Source organism: Zingiber officinale, chromosome 3A (genome assembly GCF_018446385.1).
Source record: "Zingiber officinale cultivar Zhangliang chromosome 3A, Zo_v1.1, whole genome shotgun sequence".
NCBI lineage: Eukaryota > Viridiplantae > Streptophyta > Magnoliopsida > Zingiberales > Zingiberaceae > Zingiber > Zingiber officinale.
Window position 1 is genome coordinate 117,891,256 of NC_055990.1, and position 17,993 is coordinate 117,909,248.

General features: G+C 41.4%; 1 protein-coding gene across 1 annotated transcript; it reads left to right on the forward strand.

Moving 5' to 3' along the window:
- Window positions 1-1,810: 1,810 nt before the first annotated feature.
- Window positions 1,811-17,789, forward strand: LOC122050609 (glycine, alanine and asparagine-rich protein-like). The gene is made up of 3 exons (XM_042611501.1): window positions 1,811-2,045; window positions 16,813-17,267; window positions 17,613-17,789. Exons 1-3 carry the CDS (start codon window positions 1,811-1,813, stop codon window positions 17,787-17,789), a joined length of 867 nt encoding a protein of 288 aa, XP_042467435.1.
- Window positions 17,790-17,993: the final 204 nt, after the last annotated feature.

Below are 17,993 nucleotides of genomic sequence, written 5' to 3' on the forward strand. Positions count from 1 at the left end.
GCCAGTGAAATCCCACGAGGGTTGGTTCGGAGGCCGGAATGTGTCCACCCTCGTCTGGCAATCAACAGTGGCATGATATGCTGACAAACAGTCCATGCGAAGAAAAATATCAAAGTCGACCATTTCCAATACTAAAAGATCTACCGTAAGTATCATGCTACCAAAATCTAATGGGCAACCTCTGACCTCCTGGGTGACTTCCAAGGTATCACCAGACAGTAGAGAGACGGTCAGTCGCTGTGGTCTGAAAGTGGGTAATCTACCAATCTCCCACATAAAGGTACAGGATATAAATGAATGCGAGCTACCAGTATCTATCAGCATATCAACAAATAAGGCATAAATACAAATCGTACCACGGAAAAATAGATCTATCGGCTCACTGCGCATCCTCTCTGGTCACCGCATGAATTCATCCCGTCTCTGGCGGAGGAGGAGGTAGTAACGCTGCCAGCGGCTGCTGCGTCTGGGTAGGAGCCTGCCACTGAGGCAGTGCTGGATACTGTGCCAAAGAAGTCTGAGAGGGCGGCGACTGATACTGTACCTGTGGCTGGGACTGGTACTGAACCAGAGGCTGAGGCTGCAAATACTGGACTAGGGGTAGAGGCTGCAACTAATACTGCGGTACCATGCCAGAACTCTGGGGTACCTGTAAGGCACTGGGGTGCTCCTGTCCATGCATGTCATACGCAGCTGGTGCAGGGGAAGCTATCCCCTGCTGACGATGTGAGGATTGGAATCTCCGCCCTCCTCGTCGAGTCCCTGTCTAACTGAACTGTCCTCCATGACTAGACACTCCGGCAGCAATATGCTGAGCCTTCAGCGGACAATATCGACTCTGGTGCCCAGGCAGTTTGTAATAATAGCAAACTGACTATCCCATAGTACAGGCTGAGGTGATGTGGTCTCTGGACCCACATCTGGTGCAGCGAATGTCGCTAGCGGATTGTTTCCGATTCTGCTGAGAAGACCGGAAACGTCCTGATGTAAATCACCTTGACCTGGCCGACTGCGACCACTCTGCTGTTGTGTAGCCTGTGGCTGCTAGATCTGTCCAGATGTCTGACCCGGGTACTTTCTTTTCTTGTCCGGATACGCTCTCTGGTGAGCTGACTCTATCATCAGGGCTCTGTCCAATGTCTCTATGTAAGATGCGTTCCCAAAACCGGCAAGCTTTACTTGCAGATGCCCATATAGTCCCTGAATAAACTGCTGCATACGGGAACTGTCCTCAACAACCAGTTCTGGACAAAATCTGGCCAACCGATTAAACTCGGCATTGTACTCTGTCACCGATCGGTTGTTCTGTCGCAGACTCAGAATATCCTGATGGTGAGTCATCTGATAGGCCCGTGGAAAGTAACGGCTCTTAAAAGCCTGTCTAAATCTGGCCCAGGTGATGTTCTGCTCGCCAATGATGGAACGATGCATAACCCACCAGGTGTCGGCCTCATCCCGTAAATGAAAAGCAGCCAGCTCTGCTTTCTCCCACTCGGAGCAAGCCATGTAGAAGAATGTCCGCTCCATAGTCTCTAACCAGGACTGGGCCACACTCGAATTAGTCTCTCCTCGGAAGAGTGTGAATCGACTCTTCATCGACTCTACCAATGCTGGGATCCGAGCTCGTGCCACGATAATATCTGGGAAGTGGGTAGGGACGGCTGCTGGAACTGGCAGAAACACTGGAGCTGGCGCTACAGGGGGTACCGCTAAATAGATCGGGGGAGGTACTCCCGGTGCTGCTGCATAAACTGGGGCATATGTCGCCGGTGGCACTACAGGGTCAGCATAGGTGGCCGCGACTGGAGGTATGGTGGGTGGTACCGAATGTGGAGCAACCGGTACCGCTAGTGCAGGTGTTGCTGGGTACACTATAGGCACTGGGGGCACTGGCGCTGCTGGTGCCGGGTATACGATAGGTCCAGGTGGTGGTGGTGCCGGGTACACCGCAGACTCTGCTGGAGCAGGCGTCGGGTATGTCAGTGGTACCCCTGGTGGTACCGCAAATACGGTAGGGGTGGGTACAACCAGTGCAGCTAAGATAGGTACCTCTAAAGGAGTCATCGGGGTCTGAGAGCCCGACACACCTCGCAATAACCTGAGTCTGTCCCTCACTGACAAGCTCAACCCCAGTAGGCATCTCTGGCAAGTCCAGAGATCCCAAGGTCCTCGTACGTGGCCGTCCAGCATAACGTCTCGCAGCTATTCGTGTAGATCTCCTAATATCTGTTAAGTTATATCACAGATATTACTACAAGTATAACAATTATAAAATAAATATCATACCTATTTGTCGTCTGGAGATGTTCCGTCGCTGTCCAGTCTCCATTTTACCTCAAAATTCTGAATGAAAAAATCGATGGAAACTCGTACAAATCCGAACATAAATACCCAAGTTTACTAGTAAACTTGGGCTAACCCAAAAATTCAGAATACCAAAAACAAGTATCGTAACCTGCTCTGATACCAAATAAATTGGTATCAGATTAATCTCCAAAATCCGTAACACGAAAAACAAACAAACAAGTATCGCCAACTTGGCTCTGATACCAAATAAATTGTCACGCCCCAAGTAGTCCCTGCCCGAATAAAATTTCGACAGCATCTCTCCTGTATGGGTGACAATCTGAAACTTTATACATTGCCCTCAGGGCCACATATACCTCGGCCAACACGGCCGGAACAATAACAATAATAAAAATGCAACAACCAAGCATCCATGCAGTTTAATAGTAAACAAACTAAAGCAGTGATAAGAAAACACAAAAACAACCCTACTCAACTACACCCATAAAGCTCAAAACACGACGAACCAGAATCCACTCACCTCTTCTGCCATCCAGGCAGACATGTAGTAAAACAAATTCAAATAAAACTCATCGACAACATCCATAAAGTAAACTAATACAAGTCCAGATAGTGCAATAAGAGAATAAGGACCAAAGTCCGAAAACAACACATCCTTAGAAGAGTGCAGGGGACTAGCGACTGGAACTCTCCGGATAGCCTCAACCTGAAATGTAATAATAACCATGGGATGAGTCAACTCCTCAGTGGATAATATTGACATAAAGTCAAAGTACCCGCCTCCAATAGAAAGGTCAAACCGGTCCAAATCCGACGTCGAGATGCTCGTCTCGTGTCAAGGTCCTGTGTCACCAATATACATACATTTTTATTTAGCTACAACTCAAATGCATAGCTAAATAAAATCCTTAAGGCTAAATTTGGGTAAAACCCTAATCAATCTAACCATCTAGTAATCCAATTTATCCCTTATTCAATACATGTACCTAGGTTAACGTTAGTTATTAACCTATCTATCAATCATCGACAACATGATCAAAACCCTATACCTTACCTCAATTCACAGCTGTTGTTGATCCACATCTAGGGATAGTGCCGCCGAAAGGAGTAGCCGCTGCTGGAGACCAGGACTCTACAACCAGAGACCACCATCCTCAATTAGCATAACCATTCCACCCAACACAGTGCTCCTCATGACAGGACACGAAAAAAAGCACAAAATCGAAAACCAAACCCTAAACCCTCACCTTCAATCCCACTGTCAGATTACTGCCGCTTGTTGTCGTCTTCTCCAGCTTCCGGTTTCCGGTGATCTAGGGCACCGTGTCAACAGGGGAGGCGGCGCACAGTGTAGAGGACAAGAAGAGGGGCGACAGAGGAGAAGGTTAGGGCACGAGTCTGGATTTGGGGGGAGGGGGCCACGATGTTGTTCAGTGTTGGAGGAATCGGTGCCGGCAGTGGAAGGAATTCGGCTAGGGCACGCGAGTTCGGCGGCGTTGGGTCGGCACTACTCCGTGCAGCATCGGTTGTGGAGACGACAGCTGCGCTAGGGCTCGGATGCCGGCGGATCGAGGGTGGACGTCGCGTCGGCCAAATGAGAGGAATCGGGGCTCTCGTCACCGACGGCAGAGGGGTGAGGGCGTGCGCGCGAGGTCGGGCGGCCTGGCTTCGGGCGGAGGAGACAGTGAGTTCGAGAGAAGGGCTCGGTGAGGAAAGGGGAGGAGGGAGTCGGGCACGGCTTAAATCGTAAGGAGAAGGAGAAGGGAAACCGCCCAACGTCGGTTAGGGCAAATGGGTGTCGGGCGCGCGAGAGAGAAAGAAACAGAGAAAAGAAAATGAGAAAGGAAAATAAATAAAGAAAATCAACTTTTCCTCGCTTAAATGGGTAGCCTAAACAGGCTTTCCCGGAGCCTATTTTTATCCCTGTAAACTCGTCCATACGAGCTCCGAAATATTCCCAAAAAATTCCTAAAAATTTTGAAAAATTCCCTTATCATTATTCACCCATTTTTGATATTTTACAGATATACATAATCACGAGATGTCATGGATCTCCTTTGTCTAATGGATCTCCTTAGTAGCACTTGATCTTAAGGTGGTTGGGAGTCATTCTTAACCATAGGAGGGAATATCTCAATTTGAGATGGCTACCTTCCAATTAAATTGAAGGTGACATGGTAATATCATGGTTAACTACCCCTTTCAGTTATACAACTTCAACTGTATATGGAATGGTAATCATTTCATTATTAACTATACAAGTAGTTACCATATTAGGATCACCAATATTCTCCTCAAATAATATTTCACTAACTTTATCACTCCCACTATCCTCAATAAATTTGACATTTTCCATCTAGAAAAAGGATTTACTCAAGGGGTTGAAAAACTTGAAACCTCTTGAGTTTTCAGAGTATCCTACCAAATAGCAGCTAACAGTTCTTGAGTCTAATTTTCTTTTGTTAGGCCTGTAGGGTCTAGCTTCAATTGGACAACCCCAAACATGTAGATGCCTAAGACTAGGCGCTCTACATATCCACAACTCATATGGGGTTTTTGTTACCACCTTACTAGGAACTATATTGAGTAGGTAAACCGCAGTCTTAAGTGTCTCACCCCACGAGGACTCCGGTAGAGAAGAAAATGCAATCACATTCATCTAAGGTATCCTAGTCATGGTGTATTGCACTACAAATCTAGGATACCACACTCAGTCAAGTAATTCACAAATAGCCTAGAATATTGTTCACCTGATCCATCAGATCTATCATAGTATTCACCATCATAGTTCGATCTTACGACCTTAATCTTCTTACCAAGTTGATTTTCAACTTCAGCTTTAAAGGTTTTGAACATGTCCAGGGATTCCAACTTCTCATGAATAAGGTACAAGTATCTGTATCAGGAATAGTCATCTATAAAGCTTATAAGGTATACTTGATCGTTCCAAGAAGCCTTAGAGAACAGTCCACATATATCCATATGTATAATCTCTAACACACCATTACTCTATCTTAAACTCTTATTACTTTCATTAGTCATGTTTTCCTTGATACACTCAATGCAGATTATAAAATCTGACATATTGAGGAAATCAAGAATTCCTAATGACATTAACCTCTCTAGGTGTTGTTTAGAGATGTGCCCTAAATGCCTATACCATAACATGGATAAATTCTTATTTGTCACACCACGCTTCACACCTATACTATGCATCACAATGTTATCAGCATAGGTTATAGTGTCTAATTTGTATAGTTTATCAATCAAGATACTCGTACCACACTAGATAGAATTTCAAAAATACTAAACTTTTCATTTCCAAATGAACAAGTGTATCTGGATTTGTCTAAATATGAAATAGAAATTAAGTTTCGCCTAAAAAGGACACTACAGGTGTATTTTTCAAATTCAAAAGTATATTATTCCTCAAACAAACTCTAAAGACACATATTTCCTCTACTTTGTCTTCTTGTCAGTACCCGTATAGATGAATCTTTCAGCATCAATTAGCATTCGGCTCTTGAGATAACCTTGTATAGTTACACTTATATGAGTAGTTACACCAGTATCTATCCACCAAGTATTATTAGGCTAACATGGCGCAGCCGTACCTAAAAGACATGGTCATGTCACGTCCTATGTTTAAAACAGTTAGGGTCTTTTCCCAATCATTTGTAATGGTTGGGAGGGCTCTAAAAAGCCCAAGAAGGCCCCTAACTGAGGGCGAGGGTTCTCCCCTTTCTAAGGAACCCTAGGGGATCCATCTTTTTGTCCGTCTCGATGATCCATCTACCATCCAAGCAAGGAATTCATCCGAAGAGGCCATTATCGCATTGAAAAGCTTCTTCTCTTCTCAATTCTAATTTTGAGTTGTAGATTTTCTCATTTCATGTCTCTTGGTTGTAGTTCTCTCACTATGGAGTAGATCTTCAAATTCTAGGAGTAAAGAGTAGCTATGATGTGAATGTTGATGTGTGAACTATGTCTTTGTTCCTTTCCCTATTCTATGATATGTTTACTTCTTGTTCTTTCTTGATTGTGTGTCTATTGAATGAAAGAGAATGTGGAGGACTAGTCACCATGTAGAGAAGATGCTCTAAATTGTATGACAGTGAAGCCTCATGTGACAGGGGATAACCCTTTAAGCGGACTTTCTAAAGTCATCACCTTGAAAGGGGGCTAATTCGCTGTAAGGTATTAACTAACTAGAGTTTAATGAGTTTGCACCAATTTGATGTTAGGAAGTACAGTAAGTAATCTAGATTGTATAATTGTGGGGCCTTGTGTGACATGAGTAACCCTTTAAGTGAAATTTCTAATGTTACCACTTTGTTTAATAGCGTTGAATTCGTAATAGGCACTCCAGTATAATCCTCATGGATTTGTTTCAGTTATTTGGTTAAAATCCCTATAAGTAAGTAAACATAGAGGTAAGGAGGTGAATAATACTTAGAGCATCAACTAGATGTTGGTGCAATTAACCTCTAAGGTTTTGATGTTTAACAATGTACCTTAGTCTAGTTAGTTTGACCAGGGGTTGATTCAAAAAGGATCAGATGTTTGACAAGTAAAAGATAAGCAACTTGAGGAGTGACTCAGTGAGGATTCATCCCATTTGAGAGGAAAGTAGGTGCCGGTAATTTAGGTTCATTTTAGAAACATAAATTGAGACCTTGACTAGATCCTAGTCTCGGGGAGACAGGATCTAACTCATAAATCTATATAAACTGTTCATATATATAGTTTTCTAACTCTGCATTGTAGAGATAAATATAGACCTTCGAATTTTGCACACGTGGTAACTAACAGAGCATGATTTGAAGTTCAGAGTCAAAAGTTATAGCCTCTAGAAGGTTGTTGTGCCAAACCAACAGTTGGAGGGCACCTTCAAGCAGTGGAAGGCGCCCTGAGCTTGGTGGAAGGCTCCTTGAAGTTCTTTAAAGGCACCTTCCAGAGGATGAAACTTGTAGTTTGTAAATTTTATCACCATCGAAGATAAGGGAATAAAATTTACTTGTAGAGGCGCATTGGAGGAGGTTGAAGGTGCCTTCCATAGCCTATATAAGCCCTGTTTGTGCATGATTCAAGACACAACTGATATACAAGCTTCTACCCATGCGATTGAGGTTCCGACTGCTCTGGCTTCCTGTTGTTGCTCTGCTATGATACTACTGAGCCTGACTACTACTGAGATGTCGTCCAACACCGAGCCTGATCTGATCATCTTCAAGGGTGTTGGTAACGAAATTTTAATAACATAATTGTTGCATAAAGAAAAGTGTAGCGTGTTACACTCTTTCTTATTTTTTCATTGTACTCGATCCTCTCTTTTGGCAGTTCCGGAAAAGGTATTTAGTGGATTACCCATCGATAGGTCCACGGGACCTGGGTCTTGGAGTAGGAGTCGCCGAACGCTCTGAACCAAATAAAATCAACCGTGTTTTCTTACATAATTTTTGCTATGCGTATTTTACTTTATTTTTAAAATGAAAAAGAACTAGTTTTCAAAAATCACGTGATTCACACCCCCCCTCTTCTCACTTGCGACCCGATCCAACAAGTAGTATCAGAGTAGATTCTGCTCTGAATTTGTGTAACCACCAATCAAGCCAAGGGGAATTGATTTATTTTCGAATTTCAGTTTTTCACATTCTATTTGAATCGATAAAAATTTATCTCTTCAAATAACTCTTTTTTTGTTCAATTTTTACTCGAAGTTGGTGCAACACCACTCGAGTCGTCGATATTTCTTTTTTACTTCAAACTCTACTAATCCAAGACCTAGTCTTGGGACATCCTTCTAATTTTTTTGCGAGATATTTGAAATGGAGCACAAAGAGATGCTCGAGCGAAATGTCAACAAACCACCTCCATATGAGATGTACATGAGGCATGAATTCAATCTGTGGAGGATGTAGATGGAAAGTTTCATCCTTATGAACGACTTTGATGGTGGCATGGCATTGAGACGATCAACCCAAAACATAGAAGCCAACAAGGTAATAAATTCAATTGTAAAATTATTACCTAATGAAATCATATGCAGAATTAGAAAACACCGAGATATCTATGAGTTCTAGACTTGTATGACCAAGCTTCACGAGGAGCCGATGGAGCTAAAGGATCAATTCAAAAAAAATCCAGACTCGAGTTAAATCCAATGGAGAAACCTACTGAATTAGGGGATACGCTCAAGGTTAGTAATATTTACCAAAGTACCCCTGTTAATAGTAGTTTAAAAAATATGCATGTTAATTTAGATATTTCTGAAAATGTACATGAAAATAGTGTATTTGACAATACTTCTAAAAATACTCCTGGGATATTATCTGATAAAATAAATCTAATTAATTTAAAAAATTTAGAAAATCTAAAAATAATTAATAAAAATTTAATTAATCCTAAAAATTCAAATGATGACCAAATCAATATAGATAAAACAACATACTTCTTAACACAACATTTAATAATATAGATAAAACCAACTTGAATAACTCTACCCCCTAAGAAAAATTCAACTAATAATACTAAAAATATAACCTTACACAAAAATAATTCAAACAAATTAACAAATTCAAAAAAGTTAAATATTAATCTTAAAAATTTAAATTTAAACTTAAACAAATTTTAAAATTCAAATGATAATAATGACCAAGTCAACATTGATCTAGATAAAATTAATAAATTTCTTAATAAATATTTAATAATCTAAATAATGTTAACTTCTATCCAAAATCAAGACTAGTTAATTAATAAACATTTAAATCTGGAATATAACTCAATTAATTTAACAAATTAAAAATTAAAAATTAAAAATTAAAAATTAAAAATTAAAAAAACCTTAAATAATCTTTTAAACAAAGATAACTTAACCAATTTAAAAAATTCAAAATTAAAAATCAATAAAAAGTTAAATATTAAAGATAATCTTTTAAAGAAAGATAATTTAACCAACTTAATTAATTCAAAATTAAAAACTTAAATTAAAAATTAAAATTAAAACTTAAAAATTAAAAATTAAATAAAAATTAAAACATTAATTAAACTTTAATACAAACTTAATTAAGCTTAATTAAATTTAATCAAACCAAGAATATATAATTCAGAGGAGGCACCAAACTAGCTGGCACATTCAAAATAATAGTTTACCTGACTAGGTAATTAAGACTACTTTAATTAGGGATGAAAGTTTAACTTGACCAACGATGGTGGTGAAGTTTTGGATGATAGTAAGTTAGGGAACTCTGTTTATGCATGTCTAGAAAAATATGGCTTCAACCTATTGCATTTGGCTTAGTTGAACTAACTAAACCTATCTCTTATGAATCCTAACTAGTTAGACCAAAGTTTTATACTAAGATCAGTGGATAGGACTATTTTGAAAACCTCGAAAGCGTGGTTCCTCTAATGATATCTGGGTGACTCACCACGGCTTAAAAGTTTATCTGAAGAATGTCTATTTGTTGAACCCAAGGCTAAACTTGAATTTAACATAAAGTTAAACACAACCCTAAAATCCAATCTAACTCATCTCACAAAATTATAGGATACTCTGATTGAAAACATAGATCGGGTGAAATGACTAACGAATAAAATAAATTAAAATCAATTAAATTAAAATAAATAAAATTTAAAATAAATTAAAATTAAATTAAAATTAATTAATTAATTAAATTAATTTAAAATAATTTTAAATTAAATTAAAATTAAAAATTAACTTTAAATTTAACCTAAAACTAATTTAAAATTAAAACCAAATTAAAATTGTTGGTGCGGGAAGCATCCGACAGTCGAACTTGTGTTTTGATTATGTCAAAGGGTCCAAAGTTAAGTTGTTTTGTTATCTAACAAGTTTAATGAGATTGCAGGAAAGTCCTAAGTGTACTTAAGCAAAAGTCCTAGCTGCGGTTAGGCAGGTGAAAACCCCTAAGGGTGGTAACCCTAGCTCCTAGGGGGTGGTAACCCTAGGTGAGGAAAAGTCCTAGCTACGGTTAGGCAAAGGGAAAACTCTAGGAGATGGTAACCCTAGGTCCTATGGGGTGGTAACCCTAAGCGAAAAGTCTTGGTGGGTCGAGAGCTTCGAGCAAAATCCTAAGCGGTGGTAACCCTAGGTTGAAATCCTGGTGTCACGAATCGGGTGGAAGACTGGACGGGCCATGGAGCGAACGTCCAACATGAAGACTGTAAGCTTTGGACGCTGAGCAAAAGTTCAGTTGGTCTGGAGGATCAACTGGCAACAGGTAAACTCTCCTGAGTGGAGTACGCGAGGACCCGTTCCCCAGTAAGGAACAGTAGGCGTCGGTTTGACCTAGGGTTTCCGATCAGGAATCCGAAGTCAGAACCGGACAATCTGATGACTGTCAAATACTTTATTTTACATATTTATATTGTGCTAACTTTATTTTGAGGGTATGTTGGTTTGTTGGACTAACGTATTTTGCATGAAGCGAATTGGACATCCTTGCATCAGATTAACAGTACCCGAGGCGCCCTCCATGGAGCTTGGAGGCGCCTCGAGTCGCATACAGAGACAGCCTCGCAGCAAGGCACGAGGGCGCCCTCATGGAGCTTGAGGGCGCCCTGGACCTAGCGCGAGGGCACCCTCCATATGCTTGGAGGCGCCCTCATGTGGATAGGCAACTACTTGGTCGTAGCTCATCCACGCTACGAATTTGGCGTTGATGAGGACGCCCTCCAGGGTGTTGGAAGCGCCCTCTACGGGCCTTATAAGGCAATCTCGAGCAGTAGCTTGGGACAACAACGAAAACGCGATCCATCTTCCGTGCACTGCTCAAAGAACCATCTGATAAAGTTGTAGCAAGACATCGATGACCTGAAGCTTCGAATTTCCTATTCTTAAGTTGTTGGTATATTTTCTTACTGTACTTAATTGTTGTACTCTAAACTGTAACTTTTGCGAACTTATAATGATTGCCCAAAGTAAACGTTCAACGAACGTGGCCCTTGGAGTAGGAGTCACCTCAGCCTCCGAACCAAGTAAAAAACTTAGTGTTTGCGTGTTTGCAATTATCTTATATATTTCCGCTGCGTTTTACTCTTAATCTTCTGAAACAAAAGTGAAAGTCATGAGCGCTATTCACCCCTCCCCCCCCCCCCCTCTAACGTTTTCGATCCAACAAAAAATTATTTAATTACTAATTTAATAATTCATTTAATAATATGAATTTTAATCATTCTTATCAATTAATCAAACCAATGCTAGTATAAATTAATCAACCGAATAAAGTTAATTACTTTCAATAATTAATTCAATATTTACTATTAATCTAAAAATAATTGTAACTTATTTGTTAATTTAAATTAAGAGTAAATTATAGTTAATGCTAATTAATAAGTTAATCAGAAATTCAACTATTAACTCATTTCATTTACTCTAAAATTAATTTAACTAAATCAGTTAATATGAAACAATATTAGACCTTAGTTGAATACAACTCAAGATTAATCTAAAATTCTATTTTTAAATTCAGAATAACTAAATAATACATGATGATTCAAGACGTTAATTAATCAAATTTAATTCATGATTAATTTTGGATTATTTAAGTTAGAATTAAAAAAAAAAAGGAAAAAAAAATCAAATTATGTCTACCTTAGATAATACATATTAAGCGTCTCTCTAAATATGTAATATTACAATTTTTGAAAATCTAGAATGGTTGAGATGCTAGGACAAGAAAATTGAGTCATGATTACAACTAGTATACACTCTTTAAAATGATTGTTGACCAACACTTAGTGTCTTGATCCTTTAAAGTCAACCATAAACTTATAGACCCTCAGACATATAGATGGTTAATAAGGGTTTTCTAAAGAAGTGTCAGATTAAGAGGAGACATATTTGAAAGACAAATTTAATCACATACTTTTAAAAAATATTTTGATAAAGGATCATAATTTAATCACCAACAAATTTATCATCAAAATTTTATTAAAATTATTTCAACATAATATGTTTAAATCCTTGTAAAAATTCCTTTTAAAAAAAAATACTTTGAAAAATCTTTAACAAAAATAATTGAAAAATAAATTTTTTAAAAAATTTTGAAATTATTTTGAAATACTTTTGTAAATAAATTCGGAAGATAGCTTATGTATTCTTTTAATTTGGATCCAACCTCCTAGACACATAGGAATTAAGATAAAAAATAATTTTTAAAATTCTTTCAAAAATTAGTTTTACAAATCTTTGAAACTCTGCTTAAAAAAAATTAAAATTACTTTGAAAATCTTTTAAGAAATACTCTTTTACAAAACTCTTAGCTCTTAACATTATTTAGAATATTGCTTTGAAAATACCTTGAAAAATATTTTACAAAATTCTTATAAAGTTTTATGTTTGAAAATTGTGTGCAACATGTCTTTGAAAAATACTAGAAGAATTTTTTTCAAAAATATTTTGAAAATTGAATGTCAAAAGTTTCTTAAAAAGTTGTCTTGCAAACCAACCTTAAAAATTAGTCTACAGCACCACCTTAAAAAATTATTTGAAACTCCCTTTTAACAACTACTCTGGAAAATTACATCTTAATTATGTTTTTGAAACACTTACTTATGTCTTTCAAATATTATTGTTGGTGCAAAACCTAATGGAGAGTACCTTCAGGTTATGTCTTTTTGATGTGTGTCAAAAGGGGAGAGTGATCTTAAGTTAGAAAAGTTAAGATCGTAAGTTAAAAAAGTTAAGATCTTAAGTTAGAAAAGTTAAAAATATTTCTATCTCCCAAACTTTGAGAATTAACCCTTAAAGACCCAAGCCTAACTTAAGAAAATTGTCAAACATCAAAAAGGAAGAGATTGTTGGTGCAATTGACCTCTAGGATTTTGATGTTTGATAATATACCTTAGTCTAGTCAGTTTGATTAAGGGTTGATTCAAAAAGGACAAGATGTTTGGCAGGTAAGTAAAAGGTAAGCCACTGGAGGAGTGACTCAGTAAGGATGCGTCCCATTTAAGAGGATAGTAGGCGTCGGTCTAATTTAGGTCTATTTCAAAAACCTAAATTGACTAGATCCTGCTCCCGGGGAGACAGGATCTAACTCATAAATCTATATAAACTATTCATATATGTATTTTTCTAAACCTATTTTATAGAGATAAATGTAGACCATTGAATTCTGCATGTGTGGCAACTGACAAAGCATGATTCTGAGTTCGGAGTCAAAAGTTATAACCTCCGAAAGATTGTTGTGTTAAACCAGCAGTTGGAGGTGCCTTCAAGCAGTGGAAGGCACCTTGAAGTGCTTTGAAGGCACCTTCCAAAGGATAAAACTTGCAGTTCACAAATTTTATCACGATCAAAGATTGGGGATAAAATTTACTTGTGGAGGCACCTTGGAGGAGGTTAAAGGCGCCTTCCACAACCTATATAAGCCCTGTTTGTGCATGATTCAAGACACAACTAATATACAAGCTTCTACACATCCGATTGAGGTTCTGACTGATCCGACTTCCTACTACTGCTCTGCTAAGACGCTGCTACGCCTGACTACTGCTGAGAAGTTGTCCAACACCGAGCCTGATCTGATCATCTTCAAGGGTGTTGGTAACGAAATTTTAATATTGTGCTTAATTGTTGCATAAAGAAAAGTGTAGCGTGTTATACTCTTTCTTATTCTTTCAATGTACTCGATCCCCTCTTCTGGTAGTTTTGGAAGAAGTATTTAGTGGATTACCCATCAATAGGTCCATGGGGGCTAGGTCTTGGAGTAGGAGTCGCCGAAGGCTATGAATCAAGTAAAACCGACCATGTTTTCTTGTGTTTTTTTTCTTACTTAATTTTCGTTGTGCGTATTTTACTTTGTTTTTAAAATGAAAAAGAACTAGTTTCAAAAATCACATGATTCCCCCCCCCCCCCCCCCCCCCTCTCACGTGCACCCGATCCAACACTAGCATCATAGCGAAACCGAAATCCTAGAACCATTCCCTGAATCCAATTTCTCCCTTGATGACTTCCTTCTCTTGGACCTTCTCTGCCCTAAATCCTCGCTTAACTTATTTTCTTACTCTCTCTTTCTCTCTCAAGTTCTCTCAATCTCTTAAGCACTCAACCAGTTTCAACTTTTTAGATAACTAGGGTTGCAATATCAACTAATGCTTAATTAAAAGTCCCTATGGATCAATATTTTTATTACTTGAAGATAAATCATGCATCTTGTGATTCATGATATCACTCATATAGATGTATCTTTCACTATCAAGTAGTAGTCGACTCCTGAGATAATCTTGTATAGTGACACTTATGTGAATAGTAGCTGATCCTGTCCGAACGATGAATCAACGGACGCTGGGCACGTGGTGCTCTCCAAACTGCTGATGTAGATCTTCGACCGGTCGTACGCACCTCCGGCGAACCTGCAAGGAAGTCGGGCCGGGAAGGGGTTCCCGACGACGACCCTCCGACGCTCAAGTCAGGCAAGTGGTCAACAAAGAAGTGGCTCCAAATATCGTAGAATGCGTACCTCCAATGAAGTGTGAGACCCTTTATATAGAGCTGCGAAGAGGCTCACACACACATACCGAGGCGCATACGTGTCCTCAGCCCATACCTCAGCATGGGCTTGTTAGACAAGCTTACCTGACACCATACTGCTACAGTCCGAGCACGTCTATGATGGGACAACGGAACCCTCTGTCATAAGATCCTGCGTATGGCCTGCTCGTTGGACATACCCGCTGTCAGAAGATGTTTCCTTGTCCTTTTCTCCTTACCCCATGCCGAGTGTCCGATCGGTCAGCAGTCCCATTACGTCCGGTCGGTCATATGTGCGGGTCCATTTAGGAAATTCCTGGTAGTGTGCTCTGTGAAGACTGTTCGCAGTATTGTTACTTTATTCCTTCGGCCGAGCGGGCTACCCGCTCGGGCGTACGATCCTGTTCAACATGAGCGCCGGAACCCCAACTCCCGCCGAGGTGCCTTTGACTTCAGTTAGACACCGGTAGCCGGTCGGTCCAACCTTTTCCGGTCGGTCAGTCGGTCCACCCTTCTCCGATAGTCCTTTTAACCTTTTGACCTCCACGTGGCGTTGACTTCTTGGAACAGGGGTCCCCTATTCTTACCGCCGGATCACTTGCCTCCCCTTCAAGTCTAGTCGAAGGAGGCGATTAGTCTGACTGACTGGACCATCAGTTGAGCCGAGCAGCATTACCATCCGCTCGGAAACAAGGGGCAGCCAAAACGCCAGTCAACGCCAACATTACTCAATATCTCTTCGAAGTTTCCGCCAATCTCCCTCATTAAGGTCGAGCACACGCTCATTAAATGCGTTCCAGTAGCTGAATGCCACGTGGCGGTGTTGGCGTCATTGTACGGCGGCGACGTGGTGTTCTGATGGGATCGAGGCGGTTCTGATGGGATCGAGGCGGTTCGAAATGAACGGCGCGATGCGTGCTCCGATTCTTGCGACCTGGATCCGACGGTGGAGGTCGCCCGGGCTCCACCCTATAAAAACTTCTCTTCCCTTCGCCTCAGTACCGCTGTCGCGTGCTCACCGCTTCTTCTCGCGTTCCAGCTTCCCGGCGATCTCGCACTTCTGCTTTCGGCGATCTCCGGTGCTTTTCCCTCGATCCTCCTCTTCGTTGTAAGGTTCTCCTTCTTTCTCTCTTTGGTTCTGGCATTTTCTTTGCATTTCTTTCCCAAGTTTTCGTCCTCGGGCTACTGTTTCGTTGCCATCTTCTTCCTTTTATCCTTTCATTTTCTTTTGATTTCGTCCGTTCGGACAATGGCCCATTCCTCTCCACCTGAAGACCAAACCCTCGGCCCATGGTACGCTACCATGGAGTCGCGCTTCGATCGGCGCGACGCCGATGTTCTGATTAATAGTTTTGACATCCCCTCCAACCTTGAAATCATCATACCCACGATTTCGCTCGGCCACACAAATTGCCGCGCGAAGCTTTTTGTGTTTTCCGCAACCAGTTTACAGCCGGTCTGCGATTTCCGATCCATCCTTTCTTTGTGGAAGTTTGCAACTTTTTCGGCATTCCGCTCGGAAGCCTAGTCCCCAATACCTTCCGCCTCCTATGCGGCGTGGTCATCCTATTCAAGATTCATAACATTCCCCTCCGACTGGAGGTCTTCTATTATTTCTATTACCCTAAGCAGTCCGAGCCGGGCACTTACATGTTCCAGGTTCGGTCCGGCTTAGTTTTCTTCAATAAACTTCCTTCTTCCAATAAGCATTGGAAAGAATTTTATTTCTATATTCGCCTTCCCGAGCGGGCTCCCTTTCGAACCCAATGGCAGATCGGTCATCCTCTCTCCCCAGAACTCAAAAGGTTCAAGACCCGACCGGATTATCTCCACGCCGCCAACATGCTTGTCGGTCTGCGGTTTGATATCAACAAATTTCTTCCAGAAGGTGTAATGTACATATTCGGGCTGAGTCCGATCAGAACACCCCTCCCGAGCGGCTTCGGTAAGAATTTCACTTGTACATTTGCCTTGCTTGCTAACTGATTTTTTCTTTTTTCCTTTGCAGCGAATATTGTCATGGAGTCAGTGATGGCTGGTATTCTGAAGAGGAAGGCGGTGGCACTTGAAGTCGCGGCGGCCAAAGAGATAGAAGCGCTCGGCATCCAGCCGGTCGGATCTAATGAGGGGGAGAGCGGGACCCATGCTGGGGAGTCGGCCGCTCAGGCTTCCCTTCCAGAGCAAGCGGCTGGCGCAACTGCTAGTCGGGAGCCTTCCACTCAGGAGGAGGGCTCGGCGCAAGAGGAAGAGCGCGCCCTTCGACAAAAAAGACGCCGGGCGGAAACGCCACTCCGCTCGGCTACTTCTGCGATCCATCCATCCGAACGGGTCGCCGCCGCTTCTCGAGGCAAAGCTCCAGAGATCGAGGCGATTTCGTCCGATTGGACTCCCTCCCAACTTGACGTGCCGGCGGACCCTCTTGAGGCCGTTCCAGTCAACATCCTTCCGCCCGCTCCTCGCCAAGTTCATCGTTCTACAATTTTGTCCCAGTTTTCTGCGCCGGCTTCCGCTCCTTCTCCGGCTTCCGCCCAGACGACCCCCGGTCGGCGCCGCACCATCCGAGTCTCACTTCACCTCCCGACCGAAGAATTGCTTCCTGAGGTCGATCGACCCACCGCGCCCGAGCACATGATCACAATGAAAGGGCCCTTAGCTGAAATGTGGGCCGACGCTCGGGCGCGTGTGGCGATGATTCCACTCAGCAACTTGGCCAATAGCCACATGCAACAGGCCACTGGGGTAAGTGCCTTTTCTCAAGTCCTTTACACATTCTTTCCGATCGGCTACTAACAACTTTTCCTTTGTCAGAGATGGGTGGAGGAGATTACGGTCTCCAATCGGCTTGTCATGGTGGATGAGGAGCTCAAACGACTACGGAGTTCGGGTGGCGCTCCTTCCCAAGGCCCTTCATATGCCGATCTTCAGAAGGAGCTTAAAAAGGCCCAAGATTTGTTGGAGGCCGAGCGGAAGAAGACAGCCGATTAGGCCCACACTTTGGCCGAGCTCGAGCGTGTGAATAAATCTCTAGATTGTAAGATAAACCTGGCGATCGAGCGGAAGAACACGGCTATCTCCGACCTGGAGAAGAAGAATGTAGAGGCTCGGGGGCTGGAGCAAAAAGTGAAGGAACTGATGGAGCAGATCGATAGAGAGAAGGCGAGTCGCTCGGCCGATGCAACCAAGCATAAG

What these genes read in the sequence shown, in the direction of transcription:
- LOC122050609 (XM_042611501.1), top strand. Translation starts at nt 1,811, where the DNA reads ATGGTGGGTGGTACCGAATGTGGAGCAACCGGTACCGCTAGTGCAGGT. An exon ending in AACCAGTGCAGCTAAGATAG is followed by an intron (nt 2,046 to 16,812) that starts GTACCTCTAAAG and finishes TTTCCTTTGCAG; the next exon opens with CGAATATTGTCATGGAGTCA. An exon ending in TTCCGCCCGCTCCTCGCCAA is followed by an intron (nt 17,268 to 17,612) that starts GTTCATCGTTCT and finishes TTCCTTTGTCAG; the next exon opens with AGATGGGTGGAGGAGATTAC.